The sequence below is a fragment of the Pinus tabuliformis genome, chromosome X (assembly GCF_031772625.1).
Source record: "Pinus tabuliformis cultivar Carrire ecotype Pingquan chromosome X, CPIR1, whole genome shotgun sequence".
Classification (NCBI taxonomy): domain Eukaryota; kingdom Viridiplantae; phylum Streptophyta; class Pinopsida; order Pinales; family Pinaceae; genus Pinus; species Pinus tabuliformis.
Genome location: NC_142308.1, coordinates 1,316,827,622 through 1,316,839,184, shown reverse-complemented (window position 1 = coordinate 1,316,839,184; position 11,563 = coordinate 1,316,827,622). Strand labels below are relative to the sequence as shown.

Here is an 11,563-nt window from a genome sequence, read left to right as displayed (position 1 = left end):
AGACCGAACATAGTTACATTTTCCAACAGCTTGGGTGGGTCATTTCATAAGTCATGACGCAATATTATTACATGGCAAAGAGCAGGGAGATAAGTTCTTGTTAATCAAAGGCAAAGATTAAAATGTAAACACAAGACAAATAAATAAGTAATATTTTGCTTGAATAAATAATTTCTATTCATTGATTATTCTCTCGTATACATCCACCGATCTAGGACTATTCTCTCTTGTTGCTTCACATTACACTGACCCAGCTATAGATATATAAACAAAAAATTTTAAAATTTGGAATAATGCAAAGTATAACTTTCCTTTTCCCATGAAAACTAATACTTCATGCTTTAACTGAACATTTATAACTTTCCTTTAACTTAACATTTTTCTTTCTATTGACTCAAATTTATTAGACAAAAATTAACCTTCTAGTTCTAGCTCACTTGTCTTCTAATGTTATACTTGAATTTCTTTCCTTAACTTCACTATGCTCTTCATGCATATGAGAGTAATTACTAATTCTAAAACTCCCCCCTTAATTACAATCATATGAATCAACCTTAACTTAATCATGACTCAACTATGCATGTTACACTTGGAATAAAATAAATGACTAAAAAAGGTTTTTACAATGCAGGTTTTTATTTTTCATTTCTTCCATATTTTATACCCTTGAAACTACTTCATGTTCAATTGTAATTTCTTGGTGTATGCTCCATAGTGTAAGCTCCATATTTCTTCACATGTCGTTACTGCAACTTTTCTTTGACTTCATTTATATTTTTGTAAAAAATAATTTAGGCTTTCAAAGCCTATCTTTTATAGCTTCCTCTTGAAATATTTGTTCACTCATGGACTACTACCACAACTCTTCATCTTCAAAATATGAACTTTTCCATGTTTCTTCCGCTTCATATTCTTGATCTTCTTTCTGCCGTTTTATTTATAATAAAATTTGATCTCTTCTTGACTCCGTTGTTACAAGGTTGTTTAAATGTTATCTTCTTCATCTTCAGAAGCTTCCATGCCCTTCCCTACATCTCTTTCTTCATCTTCTCTTTTAGACATAAATATAATTGGACTATTGTGTTGTCTACTTGCACACTCAAAATCAATGTTAAAAACTTCTTTATTATTCTCTAAAGTGGGAGCTTTCCCTACTTCTTACTTCTTCTCTGCCTCCTCAATTGCATTGAAGCTATCTTCCACTGCTATGCTATTAATGAATATTCTCATCAAAAACTCATGAATCACATTATCCTCTTCTTAATCATCAATTGCTTATAGATTTCACAGTACTTCATGAGAAATTATAACTATTTCTTCATAACTTATTGCTATATTTATAGCTCCAACCTTCAATTTTTCATTAAACATGGCACTTTCCATATTTCCACAATTATTTTTAGTTTCAAAAAAGGGACCACAAATTTCATCAACATAATTTGCATCCTCTTTTTGGTGAGATATCTGAGCATGAATGTAAAGTCAACTTCACCAAATTCATCATTTGTTGCTGGATTCATGAGTGATGCACTTTCACCTCTACAAACCATTACCTCATACAAAAAATTGTCTTTGTTATTCTCAAACTTAAATGCCTCAAACTCTGATGTAAAGAGGTCGTAATCAACTACAAACATACCGATTAGACCACACATGTTATTCACATCTTTATTGGAAGCTTCACCATCATCAACAAGGTCCATTGTTGGATTCACCAATTCACAATGCTCTTTGCAGTCACCATCCACATGTGTCTTGTCATAGCAGGATTCACCATCATCTTCACCATCCATGTTACAGTGGGGTTCTCGATCATATATATGTTTTTTCTCTACTTCACATGTAGAGGCTTCAACTTCTCACTCTATAATATTTTATGTGTCTTCTTCATCCATATACATGTCTACATGATGGGTTTCAATTTTATAGTCTTTATGACCATCATCGACATTTGAGTAGGATTATCGAAGATTTTTTTCCTCCTAGAGTCTTGCTCATTTACTCTGAGACCTGTAGTTGACTTTCTATTGATTGTTCAATAGAATGTAGCATAATTTGTTGTTTTATGTCACTTTCCTTTATACCAAATTCTCCTTCCAGAGTCTTCAATGATTCCTAGAAAGATGTATCTTTTGCTACCTTTCATAAGGACTTCTCATCCAATGCATGTTTTATAAGATCCAATACTAAGGGATCACATACTTCATCATATGGGTTATTAGACCAATACTTATTCAAATATTTACATTGAAGAAAAAATTTCAATTTGACAGTCCCCGAAAACTAAAATTTTGACCAGTAAATTTTGGAAGTGTTACTAAATCTACCCTGATCCATTCATCCTCGTATTTTTCTACTTCATTGACTTGTATTTTAGATTCCCCAACTATGGCGAGAACCATTATGAGCTCTTTGAAATATTTTGGCTCTTCCTTTCGATTTATTATCTCAGTTTGCTTCAGTCTTTCTTTGTGACCCATCACTATCATCTTTCTTCTAACTTTTGTCTTCTTTCCTTATTATGTCAACCTTCTAGAAATGAACATCACATATTCTTTATTATCTTTTAAGATAAACATTTTAATCTTCACTTTAATGATGGATCCCAACAACAACTAGCAACTTTGTTGATCTCTTATGCACAGACTGTTATGGAGGCTCATGGCTAAAACTTACAATGGAGACTCCTTATTTGTTTATTCATAGTCGATCTTTCCTCTTGATATGGTGGTGGCTCTATAGGCTACCCACTGTAACCATTTCATAATTTTGTTTAAAAACTGTCACCGAGTTGAAGTTTCTAATTATGGACCAATGGATGCAAACATAGATTTGTGGGCTATTCACAATAGCCAATGCTCTTAGTGGAAGTAGCTCATGGCCATCTTAACTCCTGAGGTTCTTTGAAACATTGTTAAACTTTGCTCTGATACAACTTGTTGTTTAGAGGCATAGATAAACATGTAAACACAAGACAAATAAGTACACAAGATTGTTATATTCATTAATTATTCTCCCATTATACATCCACCAAGTTGATGCTATTCTCTCTTCTTACTTCACATTACAATTACCCAACCATGAATATACAACCACTAAACTTTCTAAATATGGAATCATGAAAACTATAAATTTTGTTTCCTCATGCAAGCTATGATGTGATGATTTAACTTAACTTTTCTAACTTCACTTTAACATAAATTGACATTTTTATTTTCCTTAAATTAGCTTTTCTTGACAATGCATTAACTTTTTAACCTAACTCACTTGACTTCTAATATTAGACTTAACTTGCTTTCCTTCACTTAACTATACTCTTGATACATTGCATGCATACGACAATACTTACTATTTCTATCAAATGAAACATTTTTTTTTATCTTGGACAAAGCTGTGAACGATGGTCGTAAATCATATAGGAAATTTGGGGATACGTTTGTATAAATTGTGTGCTCTTATAGTTTTTTAATTGCTATATGAGACTAGAGTTCACTTGGATGTAACACATTTGAATATTCGACAACTCTTAGGTGAGTTGGATTGTTAATTCCATAAGATTACTTTCATTCATATCATTTTCATATTTATGAATTTTAATAATCATGAAATATAAACAGTGAGGTGTAGTATGGAATCACGTAGTTTCAAATTGAGAAAATCGATGAGAAGGTATGATTCATGATGCACCACAAACCTATAGTGATGAGTCATATAGGTGCGCTAAGTGAGCCTCATGTGGGTGAGTATAAGCGCACGATAATGGTTTTTTATGTTAAATTAAAGTTTAGGGTAGAGGTACTCTTTCCACCCCCTTCATAATTTATTTATATATATCACCATTAAGTGAGGAAGACAAATCACATATTCATTATTCCCTGGTTTGAAATGATATAAATTACTAATATTAGTTGATTTCTTAATAATACATTCATGGTTTTCTAAATACTAGATGAAAATATTTACCAAAATCTTAATACCTAACAATAAATTAATATAAAGAAAAATACTAAGCCGCATTTTGTGTATATTTTGTTTTTTAGAATATTAGTACAAAGTATTTTTACAATAAGAAAAAATTTAAATATTAAAATATTACCCCAAAAAATAATTAAATTATTGTTATTTATCTCTTTGATATAATTGTACAATAGTGAAAAGAAAATTGATATGTGAGTATAAGACATATGAACCAAATTTTAGATATTTTATTTAGAAAGAAAAATTGAAGGTTTAAAATGCATATATTGATTGAAGTTTTTTTAATATTTTTTTTTATAATTACATTATATCTCATGGATTGTAATTGGACAATCACTTTGTTATGAAGTATTATGTCCAAGCATGAGATTCAAAATTCAAATCCCCACGAGTTATGACAACCAAAAAATAATGTTTCTTATCTATTTGTTTATTATATTTTTAAAATGTGATATGTATATTGTAATTGTTTTGAAATCAAATTATCTTTAGTTTATTATTTTATGTAATTTTTCATATAATTTTAAAATAAATATACATTAAATAAAATACTTTCAAATTAGTTAAAAGTATTCTAACTTTTGAAAAGGTTATATTTTAATTTTATAATTAATTAAAAAATTAATATAATTAGCACACTTGAATTTTATATTTAATTAAAAAGGAAAAATATAATATATAATAAATAAATTGATATGATTAATTTAATGTGGTTGGAATATCTATTTTCAAAAATAAAAAAATATAATTATCCTTTATTTTTGTGCAAACATCCTAAATGCAACCACGTGCAAGTTGTCTTTAATGGTATGAGCAGAGATCGAAGGGACACAAGAGGAATTGATGTCCGAGAAATCTTGTAGGAAAATTTGTTGCGTTCTTTAGAGTTGCTACACCACAAAACAGAGATCTCAACAAAGCTTTATTTGTATATTTGATAATGTGAATTGTAAGTTAAATAGCAACCTCAATATACGCGTGAGACTAGGAGAGTTAGGGTGCATAGTGAGACTCAATTTTGAGGTTGTTAGATAAAATTGTCTTAAATTGCTATGGTTTTGTATTATTTGTTAATTGTCTTAAATAAGTTTTGAAATGATTTTAATCTTGATTGTCATTGTCTTAAGTAGTCATTATCTTAAATATAAAATTTTGTCTTAAAATATTTTTGCCACTATTCTTGTTTTAATATAAAGTTGTCTTTAAATATTTTTGTCTCAAAATGTTTTTGTCATAAACTTTATATTTAAGAAAACTCAATTGATATTAAATTTTAATGTAAAAAAGTAAATAAAAAAATATTTTTTTCTTGTCTTAAGAAAATAAAACTATCATTCCTGTAATCTCAAATCTAAATTTGTGCCAAAAAAAAATTTAAAGTTTCATTCGTGTAGTAATGCTTCAGCAATCTGAAAATTCTAAATTTGTACTACTTATCTAATTAAGCAGATCAACAACTCACACATATATAAAATTACTTAACTTTAAAATTTAAATATTTAATTACGCAGATCAACAACTCACACATCTATAAAATTACTTAACTTTAAAATTTAAATATATTATGTATATTTTACCATAAACATTTATATTACTATTAATACTTTTTACAATATTTTTACAATGATACACATTAATTTTACATTTAAAAATAAATAAATTACGCAATTTCTTTTCATAATGAGACTACTGTGACAAAAAAATATTAGAGATAATTTAATATATATATAATTACTTAACTTTAAAATTGAAATATTTTATTTATATTTTACTATAAACATTTATGTTATTATTAATATTTTTTACAATATTTTTACAATGATACACATTAATTTTACATTTAAAAATAAATAAATTACGCAATTTCTTTTCATAACGAGACTGAGGTGCCAAAAAAATATTAGAGATAATTTAATATTTTCCATGCCCACATGAGAGGGTCCACCCACCATTATGAGAATGGGCATCCAAGAAATATTACATAAACATGAATGTGGAAGTCAAGAGAATATTAAAGAAAACCAATTGGATTCACATCTAAATCCCCGCCGATAAGATAAGATAAATCTACACTAATAAAGTGTCTTCGACACCATATGATATAATAAAATAAATCTACATTGATATTTAAAAGCAAACAGTTATGATTACAAATACAATTTGCACTGGTTTTGCTGCAGCCGCGTTTCCTATTCAAAACAGAAATTGACAATTGATAACTGCCGACACATTGACTATGTCCAAAATAATCGGTAGGGCACGACTTAGCTGCGGAGAGAAAATGGGGTTAAGAATATCAAAATCCGTTACATTTACAATTTATGTATTACTTTTATAGTGTAGTTTAGGAGCGTATTTAGAAATATAATATAATGTTGGAAATTTATTCTATAGGCAAATGTATTATACTTTTGAAAATGAGAGTGAAAAGTTTTAAGAGAATGCAAATGTGAAGACTAAAAAATACAAAACATCTTCGAAAAAATGAAATTAATCATTATTAAATAATATATTTATATGAAATGCAATCAGACACCTTATCTAAATCTGTCTTTCAATTTGATGTGTGTAACAAAAAAACAATTTCCCTTGTCACATACCACCAGCTGTTGCAACTTGCCTGTTCACAGTGAAAGCTGATAGTGTCATTGGCCCTAGCTTAGGCTTTATCTTGAAACGTAAGTCTATGAGAAAGGGGGATAACGGTGTTAAATTTCTCCATATGTACAATTTCCCTCCTGTAATGTAGAAGTGATTAAATTGTATATGTATCTGTTAAAATTGTGCATCTTAAAAAACGTTGATTTATAAATAGTTTATTATAGATATTTCACTGTCTAAAAGTAGCAAGCTACATATACCATAAGTTTATCTAAATTTCGGAGACTCAATGAAACCCTGTTATAACGGAGAATGTCACCTAAAACTAAAACTAGAACTAGAACCTAGATCAGAGACTAAATGAAACCCTACTATAACCTAGACCATCTAAATCTAAAACTCAAACTAGAACTAGAACCTGAACCTAGATCAGAGACTCAATGAAACCCTACTATATCGGACCATGTCACCTAAGACTGAGACTAATGAAACTCTAAAGTGACGAGCCATGTCACCTAAAACTTAAACTCAGATGAATGAGATAGAAAACCCTATTTCAACCCATCGAGCTAAGAACCATTGACTCAGTCACAAAAGGTTTCAACAAAAACTGAGGTCACGGGTTCACCAAGTTTTTATTTCAACATGTTAAAACGAAACTAATTTGGTTTCGAACGCATGGCACGCGTTAAGTTTTTTTATGGAACTTCCTATATATGGCTCAACGTTGTCCTTAGTTTGTGCATATTCCGCATTCGGGGTTGTCTTGATAGCAGAGACAATTACACTCGTATAACCCATGTTGACTCCAGCGATGTTTTGTCGGTATCCCGCAGACAATGGAGCATCCAGCTACTGAGTCCCCGCTGCATAGGCGGAGGGCATGCTGCATCCTTGCTCGCTCTCTTCATCAATGAAGATCCAGCCTTGCAAACCCTAATTTCATGTCTGAACGGTGTTGTGCATTCAACTGTCAGTTCAGTTATAAGGATTAGGTGAATCAAGGAAAACAGCCCATTCGAACCGAATACTGTGAGGGCAAAGCGAGTTTACTCAAGTATAGTCGTCGGGAACGGATAAGGTGGAAGTTTAGAGGAATTCCAGAGGCCGGACTGCCATTTTCTTTACTGTATCGTGTCGTCAGAAATTCGGCTGAATATTTGTAGTACTCCGGCCTGCTGCGCAGAAACTGACCGTGAATGAAACAAAAGTGTAAAAGCCCTTTACTGTTTTCTAAGGTCTCCGAAATTTGCTTCAGTGTTTCGAAATAAATGTGCGGCGAATGGAGATCAGACATGCTAAGCTTGAAGCTGGTAGCAGGAAAATTGACATCATAATGTTGAAGATTTTCAAATTCAAACGTCAATGGCACAAACTTTGCATTTATTTATGTGGAATTATGGCCATATATTATCTTGCTATGCATGGATTACAAGTTGCAGCCATTCAAGGTAATTAATTGGTATATAGAAGTTAGAGATTAGGACTAACTTCGTCGAAGTATAATGTAGGTTGGTATTAGAATATTAATGCTTTTGTTTCTGCAGGCTCAGAACATAGTATCGTCCTGCCGCCACAGCTTGCTCATAATTGGGATCAGCCGGGGTTCGATTTTCGTGAGGTTTGTTCATTGTTGATGCCATTTATTCCCGTTTATTTGATGTGTGAAAAATATAAAAAATAAAAACTTAGGATGTAGTTCATAATAAATTGTGAGGTTGAGGTATCCATTACAGGAGAAAACTTCTTTAAAGATTGGTAAAATGTTAACCCTAAATGTCCAACACCTCAAAAACATAAAACAATATAAGAAGCTCTCAACATAGCATGAAAACTTAAGCTTATGTGTTTTGCAGGCTACAGAAATTATGAGGGGTGATCTCCATTTAATGGAAGCTGTGACAAAGATAGGCAGAAGGATTCATGGAAGAAGAACAATATTGTCTAGAGGAGCAGGATCGTCACCGCCGCAGTGCATTTCTAAATGCGGTAAATGCACCTCTTTGTGTGTAAGCGTACTTGTTCCGATTAATCCAAAAGGCCATACAGCTCCTATGGAATACTACCCTGAAGTTTGGAGGTGCCGATGTGGAAAAAGACTTTACATTCCATAGATCAATTTCAATTTAGATTTCATGCCACAGCCATTGATTCTTCAGAACGTAGTGAGGAACGCTGCAGCCTGGGCTTTATGATACTATATGTGTAGATCGCTTTCAAGATCAAATGATCGGCACTAATATTGAAATGCAAAGTATGTACCAACTTATAGAAGTCCTGCTAGTTTAATTATGTTTTAGTACGCAAATGTCAATACATATATTGACATAATGATGTATGGGAGGTTCCTGTGGATGTAATTACAAAGCGGCTGAAACCGCTGCTAATATGTAACGCCCTTGGTCGATTTCCTTTTTATCACAAACTCTGCAGAGAGACTTTGTCCATGAACTGTTCTTGGGATTTCATCATATCACTTCTTTAATAACGTGCATAATAATCTAACCTGCAAAATGCATCTTCATCTATTTTTTATCTAGAGGAATTTGCATTTTTTTTTTTTATCTATATGAATTAATCTATATGAATTAGCAACTGGACCGGGCTCCTGCAGAGCTAAACCAAACTTCACACACTTCACAAAAACTTCATATCACTACATTAACCCATTAAAGAGAAGTATACCTGTTAAATTTATTTTTTAGTTTTATCCATATCTTTAATTACAAACAATTTCACTTAACGAAATAAACCAGACATAATAACCAGGCTAGCCCTGCAGCCATGAGAAAGGGTGGAAGTGCCTTTATGTAACGCCTCTCTCATTATCTAAACGCATAAACGCATAATCCATCCCAACCTTCAACCAATCGACGGTTATGTTGGATGTATCATAGCGATGACTAATATCCAGTCCCTTCATGGTTAAAATGTTCAATAACTATGTGAGTGCATTTCCGAGGTTTATCAACAATGTTTTAGTGTGATTGGATGGACTAATTTCACTCTTTCTAATCCTTTGATTCCAAATTCATAAAAGTGAAAGTCTCATAATGGATAGAATACTGCATTGATAATTTCAGGATAAAATTTCCGGACACTGGACGAAAACTGACACTGTGCAGAGGGAATAAGTGTCCACAGTGGAGTTTAAATGTTAATACACCAGCGCCTCTGTATACTACTAGGGGATAACTCTAAATGCTACTGTGGAGTTTAAATGTTAATACATCTATGCTTCTGTATACTACTGTATCATCTGCATCAATCTATACGAGAAGAACAGTAAGCACCACATTAATATTAATTTTTCTCTCCGACGTTGTTGTTTCAGCCTCATAGTGATAGATCACGCAATATAAATGTTCATGCCTCGTTTGTTTACATGGGGCCATTTCAATCATTTATGCGTTATAATTATATATTGGTAAGTTTTGGGCATTGCACTTTGAAGTACTTGTCTCCACCGGACTGTACAGACTGTAAAAGTAATTTTGATCACAGTAGTCTGAATGATGTGACTTCGAGGTTTTGTCAGATGTTCTTGTCAAATTATCGCCTAATATTTGGTTAGAAATGGGTGAGATAATAGTTTGGATCGGTTAAATTTGTAAATTTCTTAAAAGTTAAATTTATATTTTATTTAAAATTATAATTTAAATAATAAATTACAAAAAATTTAATACTCGGACAAGTTGTAGGTTATCAAATCTGTTTTTAAAGAATTTATAATTTTCGTGTTATAATTTTTTTTTAAGTATTTTCCTTTTTATATGAGACAATTAAAACCCAAGGATGATACATAATTTTGGAAATATACGATGCAGTCACGGTGGTAGGCTGTTAGAATTTTGATTACAAATTACAGATTTAATAGTAGAATTAGTTTTTTAAAATATTATATAATTTTAGGAAGTTAATAAATTAAAATATATATTTCTGTCATAATTAATTTTACTTAATGAATCAAATGAAAAATAAATTATTATGTTTTTTTAGAGTAGTTTAATTGGCAATAGTCATGGAAATGAAGTCTTTCTGAACCAGAAATTTTGAGTTCAAATCTTGTACTATCCCCAATTGGGGTGAGAAGTTAGAGATAATAAAAATGTAATTCTTACCAAACTTTAAAAAACAAATGATTACATAAAACAGTGTATTTTGTGAAAAATAAATTAAATATAAATTTTATGAGAAATCAATTAAGTTAAAATATTTCATATACATTTCTCAATAATAAAAACAAATATTATTTTTAAAAATATAATGGTGAGAATTAAGAACCATGCTTAGGGGAGGCACTTGATTTCAATAGTTGAAATAGGTAAATGGAGACATTCTCTTTCTCATATACATATCAAGATTTATTCAATGTAAGCATGTATAGGTTTCTTATAGAATAGGCAATGAAGAAAAAGTTATACTTTTTCACGAGGGAAGTGACAAATAATCTACAGAATAACCTAACTATAATGATCGTAGACTTTTCCAAATTATCTTGCAACATTTTAAGGTAAAAAAATAAGCCAATGTTTTAAGCCAGGAAAATAATAATATAATGATTGTAGACTTCTTTCCAAATTATCTGGCAACATTTTAACATAAGAAAATAAACTAATGTTTTAAGCGAAGAAAATAAGCTAATGAGCCGAAGAAAACAATATCATGGATTCAAAATTTATTTTCAGATTTAACCATTCTAGTAAGGAAAATGGGTAGAAAAAAGTAATTTCCTAGCTCCTTCTTAAGTTAATTTAACGTAAACCATTAAGAAAAGGAAAACAATGTCCCAAATATTTTTCAAGTTATTTTCATCTTATGGATTTCACTATTGAGCACTTCGTAATTCATAGAGTTGAGTTGTGATGCAGGAGTATTCAGCTCAATAATATCATTGTATTTTAGTAGACATAGGGGTCTTGTGTTTTCAACAAAGTTGGTTTCCTAGGTTAACGTAATTATTAAGGTTTTGAGTGATTTTAAT

At 30.8% G+C, this 11,563-nt stretch overlaps 1 protein-coding gene across 1 annotated transcript; it reads left to right on the top strand.

The window, feature by feature from the left end:
• The first annotated feature begins 7,347 nt into the window (after positions 1–7,347).
• LOC149144937 (uncharacterized) lies at positions 7,348–8,890 on the top strand. Its single transcript, XM_089452868.1, has 3 exons — positions 7,348–8,030; positions 8,127–8,200; positions 8,436–8,890. The coding sequence occupies exons 1-3, from the start codon at positions 7,862–7,864 to the stop codon at positions 8,691–8,693; spliced, it is 501 nt and encodes a 166-aa protein (XP_089308994.1). The 5' UTR covers positions 7,348–7,861; the 3' UTR covers positions 8,694–8,890.
• Positions 8,891–11,563: the final 2,673 nt, after the last annotated feature.